General features: G+C 37.1%; 1 protein-coding gene across 2 annotated transcripts; it reads right to left on the bottom strand.

The window, feature by feature from the left end:
• Nucleotides 1-245: 245 nt before the first annotated feature.
• LOC132055373 (uncharacterized) lies at nucleotides 246-7,073 on the bottom strand. 2 transcript variants are annotated; one of them, XM_059447157.1, is made up of 11 exons: nucleotides 6,910-7,073; nucleotides 5,260-5,325; nucleotides 5,097-5,164; nucleotides 4,832-4,862; nucleotides 4,651-4,720; nucleotides 3,645-3,702; nucleotides 3,246-3,374; nucleotides 2,053-2,144; nucleotides 1,534-1,618; nucleotides 597-672; nucleotides 246-515 (listed from the first exon to the last, which is right to left on the bottom strand). In XM_059447157.1, exons 1-11 carry the CDS (start codon nucleotides 6,914-6,916, stop codon nucleotides 448-450), a joined length of 750 nt encoding a protein of 249 aa, XP_059303140.1. In that variant the 5' UTR covers nucleotides 6,917-7,073; the 3' UTR covers nucleotides 246-447. The 2 variants fall into 2 exon arrangements, with proteins under 2 accessions (XP_059303140.1, XP_059303141.1); XM_059447158.1 differs by lacking the exon at nucleotides 6,910-7,073 and adding an exon at nucleotides 6,452-6,474.
• Nucleotides 7,074-14,296: the final 7,223 nt, after the last annotated feature.

Here is a 14,296-nt window from a genome sequence, read left to right as displayed (position 1 = left end):
AATTTGGATAAATTTCTAAATTTAAGAAATACCAAATCCAAATCAAGATGAATAGTCTAAAAATGAAAATTTCTATTTTATACACAACAAAGCAATTGAACCCCCTATAGCAATCCAAGACGCGCTTAATCTTGCTCCTTTCATTCTTACCAATGTATTAGCTAAATCTCCTCCCCCACCTCTTCAACAGAGAGAGAGAGAGAGAGTTTTGAACATATCTAAACCCACAGGACCAGATGAGCAACTTTTAATTGAAAGGACAAGCATCATCAAATCTTTTATCGGTCAAAAAACTGTATTTATCGTTCAACACTCATGCTGCCTGATCTAGGGCCAAAACTGGCACAGGTATAATCTGCAATACCTCGTTACAACAATTGAGGAATGAGCGAAATGATACTTCCACGCGTTCAGTATAAAACACAATTTATCTTAACTGGCTCGGCTTCAAGAATGAGATGATGAATCTGTTTTCTCAGCCAAATAGTGCTCAAGCATATCTTCTTCTTCATCATCTGTCCACACAAAAAATAAAAATAAATAATCATGTCATCTTTATTCAGAAATGATAGAAGGACGAGAACAAGAAAATTGACCTTCAAAATCATCATCATCAAAATCAATATCATCCACATCTTCATCAAATTCTTCAGCAATAGCTGCAGCAGCTCTCTGTTGACAACAAAAAAGCCAAACCTATTTAGATTTTAGCAACAGCCACACAAAACCATATCACTAACCCACATGCAGCAGCTCTCTGTTGACAACAAAAAAGCCAAACCTATTTAGATTTTAGCAACAGCCACACAAAACCATATCACTAACCCACAACATTGCCCACGCAGCTTATGCAGTAACATCACCTCACACCCAATTCAAATGAGTTACCGCTACATCCAGCAAACACTTTTGACTTACAATCATTCACTAATACAGTTGAATCAGTATGCTATTTAGCTGTTCAGGGAACATTACAAGCAGCTGCACTAATCAGAAGGAGAAGGAACAGGGCCCAGAGCAGCACTTTAATCATAAGGAATTCTTTTCTCTGAGCCCCATAATCCTTGTCCTCACCGACACCAAAAAGTTCACAACACAAAAGTAAAGGATAATAGGGAAAATACTGAGATCATATTTAAAGCATTTCATAAAAGTCAGGTCAAAGGGTCTTTATTACTTGCATCTTACATCTTCAATCCTACTGAATGCAGGAAAATATAAATACCTCGTTATCATGTCTTTGGCTAATGTCGGTATATTTTGGCAAAGACCAATTGAGCCTTAGGCTTGATATAACACTGATTTCACATTTATTAAACACCAAAGGAGAGAGAGCCTCCCAATAATGGGATAGTCTTATGGAACTCCGGCCAGTATCTGGAAAGTTGAAACTATAGCTCGGTGTCCTTTTTGACACTATCATTTTGATGGCACTATAAGATTTCAATTCAGAAACGCAGGCATCGATAAGATTAAAATAGCTTGGTTTCATAATTAACTTAGAAATAGCAACTACACAGAAGAATAAATTACCCCACTGGCTCTTCCACTTTCAAACCATTGCCTCCCCGTCAGTTTCTTTTCCTTCGTAACAGCAAGTGCTGAATCTGGCATTAACCTGAACGTTGAGATATCGTTGCACATCAGGAACATGAGCCAAATTTGGAGAAAAGGAAATGCAGAAAAGTTGTTGGCCAGCCACAAGTTTCTAAAGCAGAAATGTCCAAAAGCAAAGGAGTTTAAGTGGTAACATATGGCCATAATCCATATATATCTAGCTTCGTCAATTTGATAATTCCTAATATCTGACACACAAACCTGTTAAAAAGTCCCTGCACACCACAAATAAGAAAAAGAACAAACATTTCACCTGGCAACAAAATGCCCCTAAAGTTGCCCAAGATTATGACAGATTTGGAATTGACAATTTGTTTTGACTGTAGGCACCTTCACTGGCATTTCAAAAAGTATAATGCTTCTAGTTTTATTGGATGAAGAAGACCCACTTCCAGTACTACACCTTTAGTTGAGAAGCCAATGCAAGAAACTTACTTGGCTTTTTCCAGAGCTAGTTCAGCTTCAAATCTTTCCCTCCATGCCAAGAATGTTTCAACGGTAACTGCTTCTCCATGTGGTACAATTACCTGAAGTCAAATGAACAATAACAATTCAGTATCAAGATTCAAGGCCAATCAATCAAGACAATAAGTAACGCGAAGATTTTCGAGTAGGTAGTTCAAAAGAGCACCACAGAATTGCTTATAAATATGTAGATGCCAAGCTAGATCTGCAAGGTTTCCTGAAGCTGCTAACTAACAAAAGTGAAGAATTGAACTGTTGGTCACCTCTGACTACCTTGACTAAGAGACAGCTATAACTGTCTTACAACTTTCATGCTCAAACTAGCAAACATCACTACGCTCACATTGTTGACAACTTCGGGTACATTTCAAGTACATCCAAGTATCTTGGACTGGCTTCCCCTTTTTAAACCAAAACACAAACTATATTTTTAGCTCAACTTCTAAAGTGGCATTAGAAGAATATATGTTTTTTTTTTTTTTATCAGGATTAGAAGAATATATGTTGGAGTCGGATTCCAAGTACCATCAGAACAGAACATGCCTTTTCTTCCTTTTATCTTCCCCACCCACTCCCCCTCTGTTCCTTTTCCTATAGAGTGGATAAGTTATCAAAGCCATACTAAAGCAACCTAGTCTTGTCCAATGTTATCAAAATTCAAAGGCGCGCTGAAGCCCTGAAGCGAGGCACAAAACATGTTGAGCGCTTTGCCTCCCTTCATGGGCGCTTTAGTCATCATTAAGGTCATAAGACATGCTTTTCCTTGCCAATGTGTAATCCTGAAGAGGCGACACTAAATAATTAATATTTCACTCTTATTGTAATTTTTTTCAGTTTCTTTATCCATATATTTGTTATTTTTTCTTATAATTCTTAGTCTTGGACTACACATACATATTTGTAGTTTTTCTCTATTGGCGCCCTATCTTAGTCAAAGCCCACGTTTTATATGCGTTTTGCGCTTAAAGCCCCAATTGACCTTAGAGCTTTTTGTGCGCTTTTCGCCTTTGATAACACTGGTTTTGTCTACTCAACAGAAATTGTGCGGAATTCATGATTCATGTGTCAAAATCACTGAAATCTTCGATTTATGACTTTTCAAGTTTGCAGTAAAGAAAGCTCATTCACAAGCAACAACTCAATAAGGACAAAAGAAACTATACTTCCTCTTTTTTGGCTTCAGCGTCTTCAGCATCTTCGTCTCCTGTCTCTTGAGCAAATCTTTCAGATAGCCAGTCTTTAGCTGATGAGACCAATGTGTAGACCATCGCCATGCCAAGATTCTCAGCAGCCTGCTAATGCAAGCATTCATAGAAGAAGCTAAGGCATAAAAAACAAGTGTATGAAATTACAAAACGAACAACATTAGTCAATTTCTGTAAATTATTCCACATCAGTAGCTAAATGTTGAAGACAGGAAAGACAGAGAGAACAAGGCTTCTTTTTGGGGCCTTCAGGGTAGGGTCAGAGCCACTGCCACAATAATCACCCAAATTTTAATTAGCAGAAGAAACAAAATTTACTCAGGAGAACATTGCCTAAGATCAGGGCTTGAAACATACCTCTTGTTCAAGCTTGTCTTTCAAGATTTTAAGATCTCCAGAATGAATTCCTTTTAAACTATAAAAAAAAAAACAAGAGAGATCTCTTAGATGTAACAGTTGCACAATGTTGCTTATACTAAGTTGCTCGGACTCGGGTGCGGGTATCCGATACGGGTACGGATCCGAGTGTCGGATTCGGCAAAATCTAAATTTTAAGATTCGGGGGGGCAGATCCAGGTATGGATACGGTGCGGAGTTTCAGCTAAGAAAATTCAAAATTATAAAATAGAGCTATAAAGAACACGACCCCTTGAATTCTTGGTTTCTTCTGTTTGGCCTAAAACATGAAGCAGCGAATATGAGACAAAAGGACTATAATGTTGTAAGGTATCCATTTTCCATGTCTTAAATCTTTTTATCTTTCATTTGAGAAATCAAAAATCTCAATTTTCCCCCCAAATTTGTCCATGGACTCCAGTCAAAGTATCCGAAGTTGGTTGACCGTATCCGAGACGTATCCCGCACCCGCACCCGTCCCGTGTCGAGACGGGTGCGGCATCAAAAACGAAGAGGCCGCGCAACTTCGTGCTTATATCACATCATAATAGTAAAGCAAAACTAAGATAGCTACTAGGCACCTCCGGTTATGTTGATAGAAAAATGGGTGCTACTTACAAATCTGCTATATACTATTAGCGAAGCTTGTAAACCGTTTTAGGTAGAAATCAATACTGGATCACTCACTCATGGATGTAACCTTGTTGGATCACATTAAAATTTGAGTTCTTTGTCTTTGGTTATTTAGTCTAGCCTACAGCTTGTCATTTTTGCAAAGAAACTACATAATGGACATGCCATTTACGATATGTTGAACTATGGGTAAAAATACAATTTAAATTACAAGCAACAAGAGAATACAAGGACATTTCTCTCTATTATGTAGCATTGAAAGAAAAGTGTATGCAAATAGAGAAAAACACTACAGGTCCTGGGATGATGTATCCTAGTGCCATGTTAAAATTACCTTGAGACATTCAAAAGTGGAGGTTCATCCGGATATTTTTCAGTGTGTGAGAATATTAAAGCCAGTCGAACTGCAGCAACAATTTGGTAGCTATCATTGTTAGCAGGAGTTCATAGGCTTAAAGAAAAAGAAGTAAAGAAGAGAGCTGTAGAGGAAATAACTGTGAGACAAATAGCAAAACCTGATGGTTGTGTAGATTCTACATCATCCTCCTGTACAAAAAGCAAAGTTGTGAGAAAGAAGTATGATAATAGTAATCAAAACAGCACATATTCCACTAGAGAAGGAACAATTAAGATGCATAATTACTTTTCGCTAGCGCATTAATAGACAAGGCCAAACAGAAGCTCAACTACTTATAGAATAAATCCGGCCTTAGGCACTACTTTGGTGGTTCATCAATTTTTAATAGTCAAGTAGTAAATGATACCAAAATTATTATGTACCTCAGGAGAAATTGTAATTTGGAAGCATCGATTTGAAGTGTTTAGCCCACTTTCACTGGAGTGAATTTCTAACAAAACCACCACAATAGAGTTATCCAATAAGATTTCACAACAGAGAGCTAGAAGAAGCTACAAATTGCATCTGTGAAGGATAGTTCTGAACCTTTGAATTCATCCATAAGAATTGCTTCCAATGCCTCGATTTCCATCTCTTGTTCCTGCACATAGTCTAGTCCAAACTTCTAATAAGACGGATATAATGATTGCAGTGAATGAATTCAATTGTAGATAAACCAACATATTCAAATTCCATATAACATACGCCTAGCACATTCTCAGGGTTTGTCACAAGCTTAATCCATAGGCTACGTATTGAAGTTAAGTGCCCATTCGGCCATAGATTGTTTTCAGTTTTTTTCCTGAATTTTATTCCGGAAAACTGTTTGGGCAAAGAATTGTTCTAATTTTACGGAATTCATAACTTGAATTTTCACACCAAATCCAGGTTTTCACTCAAGTTGAATTCCGGAATTCGAAACTCCAAAAGTTGTTTTCACGATTTTCACTCCAAATCACTCACAAAAATTCAAAAAACAACTCCAATTAGTATTCACGTACAAACACAACTCCGATTTCCAATACCATTTTCAACTTAAAACAAATACTGCTTCTTCTTTTTTCAAATTTCACAATTTTTATGTCCAAACGCCCACTAAAAGCTGTTAGTTTATATGTGAAAATGCAAAATTTGTCCATGCAGAGTCCTAATTTAATAAAAAGATCCAATTTTGTTCTGGCCAGTGTAACTTCTGGATTTCATCCGATTTGCCTAGTTCTTTAAATTTCATAGTCGTCATTACATCAAAAAAAAAAAAAAAAAAAGAAGGTAAAAATACTAAAGAAATAGTTTGTATCCTAAAATCTTCTACCTATATAGCAACAGCTCAAACATCGAATGAAAAATCAAGAAAAAAGAGGTTAAATAAGGTCAAAGTTGCGGAAAAATTAAATCTTTTTAGGGCAATTACCCGTCATGGTTTGTCACAAGCTGAAATTCGTAGGCAAAGTATTGAAGTTAAATATTGTTACTTTATATATGTGAAAATGGAAAAATTGGCCACACACAGTCCTAATTTAATCAAAAAGGTCCAATTTTGTTACTTCTGAATTTCGTCCGATTTGCCTAGTTCTCGTCATTACATCAAAAAAATGTAAAAATACTAACGGAATAGCTCGAATACTAAAAATCTTCTACCCATAAAAGCAACAGCTGAAATATCGAGTCAAAAATCAAGAAAAAGAGGTTAAATAAGCTCAAATTTGTGGAAAAAATCAAATCTTTTTAGGGCAATTACCTGTCATGGTTGCTCTTTGATGAATTCAATTTTAGATAAACCAATATATTCATATTCCCTATAACAGATGTCTAGCACATTCACAGGGTTTCAACAAGCTCAAATCCATAGCCCAATTATTGAAGTTAAATTTTGTTACTTTTAAAAAGAAAAATTGTTACTTTATATATGTGAAAATGGAAAATGTAGCCATACACAGTCCTAATTTAATCAAAAAGGTCCAATTTTTGTTACTTCTGGATTTCGTCCCATTTGTCTAGTTCTCTTCATTACATCAAAAAAAGGTGTAAATTACTAAGCGACTAGCTCGTATACTAAAAATCATTTTTTTCCGTGTATACTAAAAATCTTCTAACTTATAAAGCAACAGCTCAAAATCGAACAAAAAAAAAAATTCAAGAAAAAGAGTATAAATAAGCTTAATTTGCGAAAAATATCAAATCATTTTGGGGAATTACCTGTCATGGTTGCTCTTTGATGAATTTTTCACAAATAGCACACAGACTCGATTAAAGAGCTGTAGAAAAAAAAAAAACCTAAACAGTTCTATCAGAAGAGGAGCAATGGAGTAGGCTACGACGTCGTATTTGAGTGTCACTCACATGGGTCTAGGGTAAAGACAACACACTGTATTAACAGTGATCGTGAGAAATCAGAGCCGTTCATCTCAAATACGTCAAAGTCAATTCTTTATATTATCAAAGCATCCTTGTGGTTTCTTTCTGTGGCACTTAAGTTCATATTGTTTGCAATAATGTATAGCACCTCGTCTAATTTATTTTATTAGACAAAATTAGGTTCTCTATCCATTATGATGGTCAAATTTGTAACTATTGCAACCTTTTGGACAGCCAAAAACTCTATCCTTGAATTTTTTTATAATCGTGGTGTTCGGCCCAACTTAGACATACCTTCATTAATTTCATGCAATATTTTTCACTTCCCACTGATGTAGTATCAGTTAATGAAGAAATTACATACTAGTAATTTTTTGTCTTTGTTGAACCAGAGTTCTCAACTTACTTCATTGACGACTGGGCGACATTTGTACAAGCCTTTATTTGTGAACTCATATCAGAGTAGATTATTTTTTTCACCTTAAACTATATTATAAATTTATACAATTATCAAATTATAGTACAAGTGTAGTTTCTTTTTTCTTTCTAGGAAATAAAAAAAGTTTTAAAATCATGATCAAAATTAATCATTTAATTTCAAAAGTGTAACTAATCGATGGTTGAAAGGTGGGAGCAGCTTCATCTTTCCCTCTGAAGTAACTAATTAATTAGTAGTCGAAGTTTATGGACGTAATAAAATTTAAAATATATATAATTTATCTTAAATAGGAATATAATAGTTTAAATGTTATTACTAATCTTGATTTAGCCAAAATATATTTAAACCTCTTATTACACTATATGGTTTCCCTTGATTAGCTATGGGAGGCTTGGAAGGGTAGTGAGGATCAAAGCAGTATGTGGGATAGGGCGGCCAGTTGCATTAGAGAAGTAGCGAAGGAGGTGTTGGGTGTCTCGAGAGGTAGCTGTGGTGTAGGAGTTGTGACTAGTAGGGATGCGAGCAGTATTTGGAGCATTCCGAGACGTGTTGTGACTTTGGGTATTGTAGGAGAATAAAGGTTGAGGAGATTAAGGGGGCTATTTGCAGGATGCGCAGGGGAAGAGCGACCAGACCGGACGAGATTCTAGTGAAATTCTGGAAGAGCACAGGCAGGGCATGTTTGGAGTGGTTGACAATGTTGTTTAATGTCATCTTTAAGATGGCGAAAATGCGAGTGTATAATGTTTCATGGGCAATGTAAGTAAATCCTAGTAATGCATGAAAATGGATGGGACGATTAGAACGAAAAGTCTTGGAAAAATGAAAAGTTGCAAGTTTGAAAAGTCACAGTGGACGTAAAGTGCAAATACGAGAGAGGGTAGTCCGAGATGAGGGTGAGGAGAGACTGTCTATCTTTCTGCCCAGAAAATGGTTAAATGGATTCACGGACCGTGAAGTGATTCGACCCGTAAACCATGGTCGTCACCATTGTAAGGAGATTGGTGGAGTTGTATAGCTTAAAGACGAAGAAGGACTTCCGTAAAGTGGAATACGGACCTTAAACCTGTGATGGACACCCGACTTTCCCCCCAGCCAGATTTTCGAAGTCATTAAATATAAGGACCAAGACTTGTTTATTTCATTTTCATCATTTCACTTTTCTCTAGAATCTCTCTACATTTATTATACAAGTTTTCAAGGATATTTGAGGATCAACAACACTAAATAAGTGGAGCAAGAGTAAAGGAAATCATCAAAGATCAAACCAATCAAGAAATCCAAATGGAGAAAACTAGTTTTGCTCAAAGAGAGCAACCAAGGCTTATTCCTAAAGCATCTAAGGTAAGATTCATGATATTTATATGTTGTTTAAGGTATTTGGGAGTTGAAATACTTGGTCATTATAAGGGAATAGCAAATTGGGTTGTGAATGATGAATAGTGACGTTTTTTGAGGCATAGTTGGAATTGAATCATGAATGTTGTTGGGTTGTGATATAAATGTGTTATAAATGGTGTTAAGAACATGAACTAGACACTTTAGATGAATGGATGAAGTTGGGCATTATGACCATGATTATGGGTAGATTAGAAGCAAATTGAGAAACCTAGATAGAAAGTAATGTGTATGACTAATGGCCATTGTTATGATATTAATGAAGGTTTAAAAAACGCTATCATCGGAAGGAGTCGTACGAGCGTAGAAATAGTGCGACAAAGGTATGTAAGGCTAACCTTCTTTCATAAGGCATGATTAAACCAAATTCCTAATTCCTCATATGAGTATGTTGTGCCTACTTGGTTGACACTCCGAGCTCGAAGCTCACAATCCCGTGATTGTACCATCACTTGACCAAAGTTCTTCATACGACTAGAAGTCTATAATGTAGATGTAACGATAGTGATGATGTTAGTATGGTGACGAAAGCAAAATGATGTCAAAGATTTGAGCTATTATATATATGGTCATATGAAGGGCTATAATGAGTCCCCGAGCTCGTGGTGCGTTAAGATATATGTGTATAAGAGCATATGTATAATAATATGTGTATATATATATATATAATAAAGTATATATACGACTACGAAATGCGCGCACACCTCTGGTACGATGGGCAACACTGACGCGGTAAGGCCGGATGACACACGAAGCCCCTGGGGCATCAGACTCCGAGTCTTATATGCCGGATGTATGTGCAACACCGAACCTTTCTGGTCGGGCACGCTATATAAAAGCTATATATATATGATATCTATGAGTAAGAATAAGTCAAAATCATAAAACATCGTACGAATATAACGTATCCGATTACGATAAGGGACTCGGTGAATAGAATATGTAAATGCGATGTGTATCATATGACTATATGTGATGCAAATAACGTGTCCGGCCCTTTGTTAAAGGACTGTAGATGAGTCATGCGTATCGAACACAAAAGTACCATGTATACATAACGTGTCCCGATGTGTGCGAGGTCTCGGTGATAATCATCAAGTGCCATTGTCTCCATCTCCGTATCATCATAAACATATACGGATACGTTGCCTATTATGTTGCTATATTGATGTTGATGCGTGGAACGCGCGCGAGGACATGTCCCGGCCGGACTCGGTTGTTTGTGGAATCGGAGATCATACCCCAGTCACGTAGTACGCACGAGAACATAACATGCCACGAAGATTTCGGCCCGACTCGGTTTCAGATACATTGGAGCTATAGCACGAGCGAGTCGTGAGAAACCATATGCACACAAATCCGGACTCGATGAATACGTACACTTACCGACGTTCGTGTGTGTGGATACGATTTCGGGTTCGTCGAATTAGTATCGGTAGTTATGAGCATTTGGAACACAAAGAACCTCTTCGGACTTTTAAACGATCCGAGATCATACATGAAGAACATTAAAGCTTATAGGACATACTCATATTAGAATACTCGGATCGGACGATTATGGCCAAATACATATAATGTGAATACTTATGTTAGATGCTCATACCGGGTGTATTCGTATCGGGTGCTCGTTGCCATGTCGGGATCTTATACCAAAATGCTTAGGTCGTTTAATATCTATGTCGAACATATATATATATCCCGAATATTTATTTTCGAATACTTGTATCGAAATACTTATACTTGATATGGGTATGTTTTACATCGAATGCTTGTCAAAATACTCAAATCAAATCATCCGTACCGAAGCGTTTATGCATAGCTCGGGCCTCGAATACTCACATTTGAGTTACCAACTATTTATAACAAACTCGGAACATTAGCCAAAAGTTTACATTAATTATCGTACGGAAATATGGCAAATAGAACAATATACATAGGTCTCGGGGATTGTGGGCCCACCTCGGTCAAATGAGGTGGCGTACCCAATTTTAGATTTTTGCACTTCATAATATCATTCGTGATAGTTTTAAGATAGTCGGGTCTCATTTGTTCAAAGTTCTAGGTGTTTAGACATCTTTTCCCACCATTAACACATAATTGATTCAATTCTCTTTGAAAGAAAAAGGGGCAATTTCGGACGTGTGTGTGTGTGTGTGTTGTCCCCGAGTCCCGGAAACACTAAGCCTAGTATATCTAGGACATGCCAAGAGAAAGAAAGGGTAAGCCTTACATACGAATGTTTGCTCTTTACGATCGCCAAAACTCAAATCTTGTTTCGTCAAAAACCTACAAATGGTCACGTTTTGGGTACTATTCATGGGACTTAAAATTTCAACCTTGGTTTACTACTTGTCTACCGAAATTTGTGATGCTTTTTTCTCCCATTGATAAATATGACACCCCGAAATTTAACTCGGCTCAAATGTCAACAACAACTCACAACAACATCAACAATTGGCTAGAATCACATCTAACATGAATAGTCATCTTTATGCATAAGCGACGACTTACAACAAATTTCACATTTTCAATCCAACATGGATGTTTTCATACTTATTACTCAAATCAAGATCATGCCCAACATCATTTAGAGGCATTACATATGGTTTTCCATCTTATTCGCAAAATATACAAATTTTCCATCGAAACCATAATTCACCCAACACTTCTAATTTTTGGCATACTTACTCATAACACATTTCCATCTTCCAAATTCACCAACCATAATCCTAATTTGCACCTTAACATCTTCGTTATCATGAACATAAAATCATTTCAAAATGACATAACATCTTCTACATTTCATTTCAACACCAACCTAAACCATTTTGCCTTCATTAACATTATAAGGATCACAATAACACAACTAACTTATTAAACAAAACAACTCTATCACCATTTCCCTACATATAGGCCACGGCTTGTCCTACATTCTTCAACTTCCTTCCCTTCTCATTCGACTTTCATTTCCAATACAAGTTTCACAATAACCACAACTATAATACGACATAAAATTCAACATACCTACACTACATATAATCGGCCACTTGCACACATGCACTTCCGCCATGCAAACTTCCATATTTCTATATTCTCTACTCGTTTACACATACTACTACGCAAACAAACCTTCATAACATAATTAGAAGGGATGAATTCTTACCTTTTCCTTCCAACTCCTTCACTTAACCAAGTTGTCCAAACGACGAAACCAAGGCTCAATCTTCCAAACCAACTACGTCAAGTTGTAAAGGACCTTGAATTAGTAGGGAAACCACAAGAGAGAGTAATTTTTGGATCAATATTTTTGAGGGTGGATTTTTGGGAGGGCCGATCGGTGGCGATAGCTCTTATGTAGTTCTTGTTTTTCTCTTGTTTTTCTCCTTCTTGCCTTGTCTTGAAAATTCTAGAGGAATTAACAAGTCTTGCCCCTTTATTAACTAGTTGGTCACATGTTTAATCACATGACCAACTTATTAAATTTAGGGCCAAACAAGGCCATGAACCTACCACCCTTCATGGGTTGATTGCCTCTAATTTTTTTTTTTTAAACTTTTCCAAGCCCAAAATCCTTAGCCCACATTGTTGGTAATTCATGAAACCACTTGTCGAAATTCCAATTTTGCCCTTAGTTTTTCTCCTCGATATTACCACTTTGCCCTACTAGCCTTAGACATTATTTCCATTGGCCATTTTGCAAGTTGAGCCCTTTTTACCTTTGGCCTTTCCTAATATTTTCGCACTAACAATGTTCGTAAATAATATTCATTTGTACATAAAAATAATTCTTGAGGTGACCTTGTCCTTAACTTGTCACGACTTTCTCGATTTATCCGAATGTATGAAATACGGGATATAACACTTACATATGGTATTCATCGACCTAGAAAAGGCATATGACAAAGTCCCAAGGGAGGTTCTATGGAGGTGTTTGGAGGCTAGAGGTGAGGTGTTTGTAGGCTAGACGTGTACCTATGCCGTACACTAGAGCGATTAAGGACATGTACGATGGAGCCAAGACTAGTGTAAGGACACTAGGAGAAGACTCGAAGCACTTTTCAGTGATGATGGGGTTGCACCATGGATCAACTCTTAGCCTTTTTTTGTTTGCCTTAGTAATGGATGGATACGATTCGCGGTAAATCCAAAGTGAGGTGCTATAGTGTATGCTATTCGTCGATGATATAGTTCTGATTGACGAGTCTCACAGTGAATTTAACACTAAGTTGGAGGTTGGAGTGTTTTGGCTGAAAAATAGAGTCTAAACCCCTTTTTATAAGGTTGAGTATGACCAAGACATAATACTTGGAATGCAAGTTCGGTGCCCCGCACGCAAGAGTTGACGCGGAAGTGAGGCTTGTTACTCGCCTTCGTTCAAAGAAAATAACTTTCAAGTATCTTGGGTCTATTATTCAAGAAAATAGAGAGATTGATAAATAATGTCACACATCGTATTGATGAGGGTGGATGAAATGGAGGCTTGCATTCAGAGTCTTGTGTGACAAAAAGGTACCACTAAAACTTAGAGGCAAGTTTTACGAAGTGATTAGATCACTATGTTGTATGGGGCGGAGTGTTGGCCGGTCGGGTTCTCACATTCGATGTAGATGAAAGTTGTGGAGATGCGGATGCTGCGATGGATGTGTGGGCACATTAGGAGAGATAAGATAAGAAATAAAGATATCGAACCAAGGTGGATGTGGCCTATGTGGAAGATAAGATATAGGAAGCGAGATTAAAATGGTTTGGGTATATGCGAGTATATGCGCGGAGGCCGAACACGGAGATGTGAGAGGGCCGTGGATAGGGACGGTTTTATAAGGGGTAGATGTAGGCGCGAAGAAGTATTGGGAGAAGTAATTAGACGGGACATGGCGCGCAGCGACTTCGCGTTCGCGCGGACATGATCTTAGATAGGAGGTTATGAAGGACATAAATTATGGTATAGGGTTAGTTTAGTAATCGAGTGTTGTCTTACTTATCCTTGCATACTGGTAGTTGTGGTATTACTAGTAGGTCCTTGTCTCTGATAATATTTTGCCATGCCTTTCTATACTAATTTGAATTGTTTGTTCTTATCTCTAGCACTATCTGATTGTTTTTTTACTACGTCATCATATTATCTTGTGCTATTATTGCTTATTATTACTGTTTATTATTACTGATGCTTTTTTCATCTCTCATTGAGTCGTAGGTCTATCGAAAACAACCTCCGTACTCGTCAAAAGGAAAGGATGAGGTCTGCGCACACTCTACCCTCCTCAGATCCCACCTAGTAGGATTATACTGAGCATGTTTTTGTTGTTGTTGGTGGTGGTGGGTTCCCTTGATTACTATTTACTTGTATTAACTTTTGCTAAAATAACTATGTGTAAAAGTGTGTTTTACAAT

This window comes from Lycium ferocissimum, chromosome 5 (genome assembly GCF_029784015.1).
Source record: "Lycium ferocissimum isolate CSIRO_LF1 chromosome 5, AGI_CSIRO_Lferr_CH_V1, whole genome shotgun sequence".
In the NCBI taxonomy this organism is placed as follows: Eukaryota; Viridiplantae; Streptophyta; class Magnoliopsida; order Solanales; family Solanaceae; genus Lycium; species Lycium ferocissimum.
This window is presented reverse-complemented; position numbering and strand designations above follow the sequence as displayed.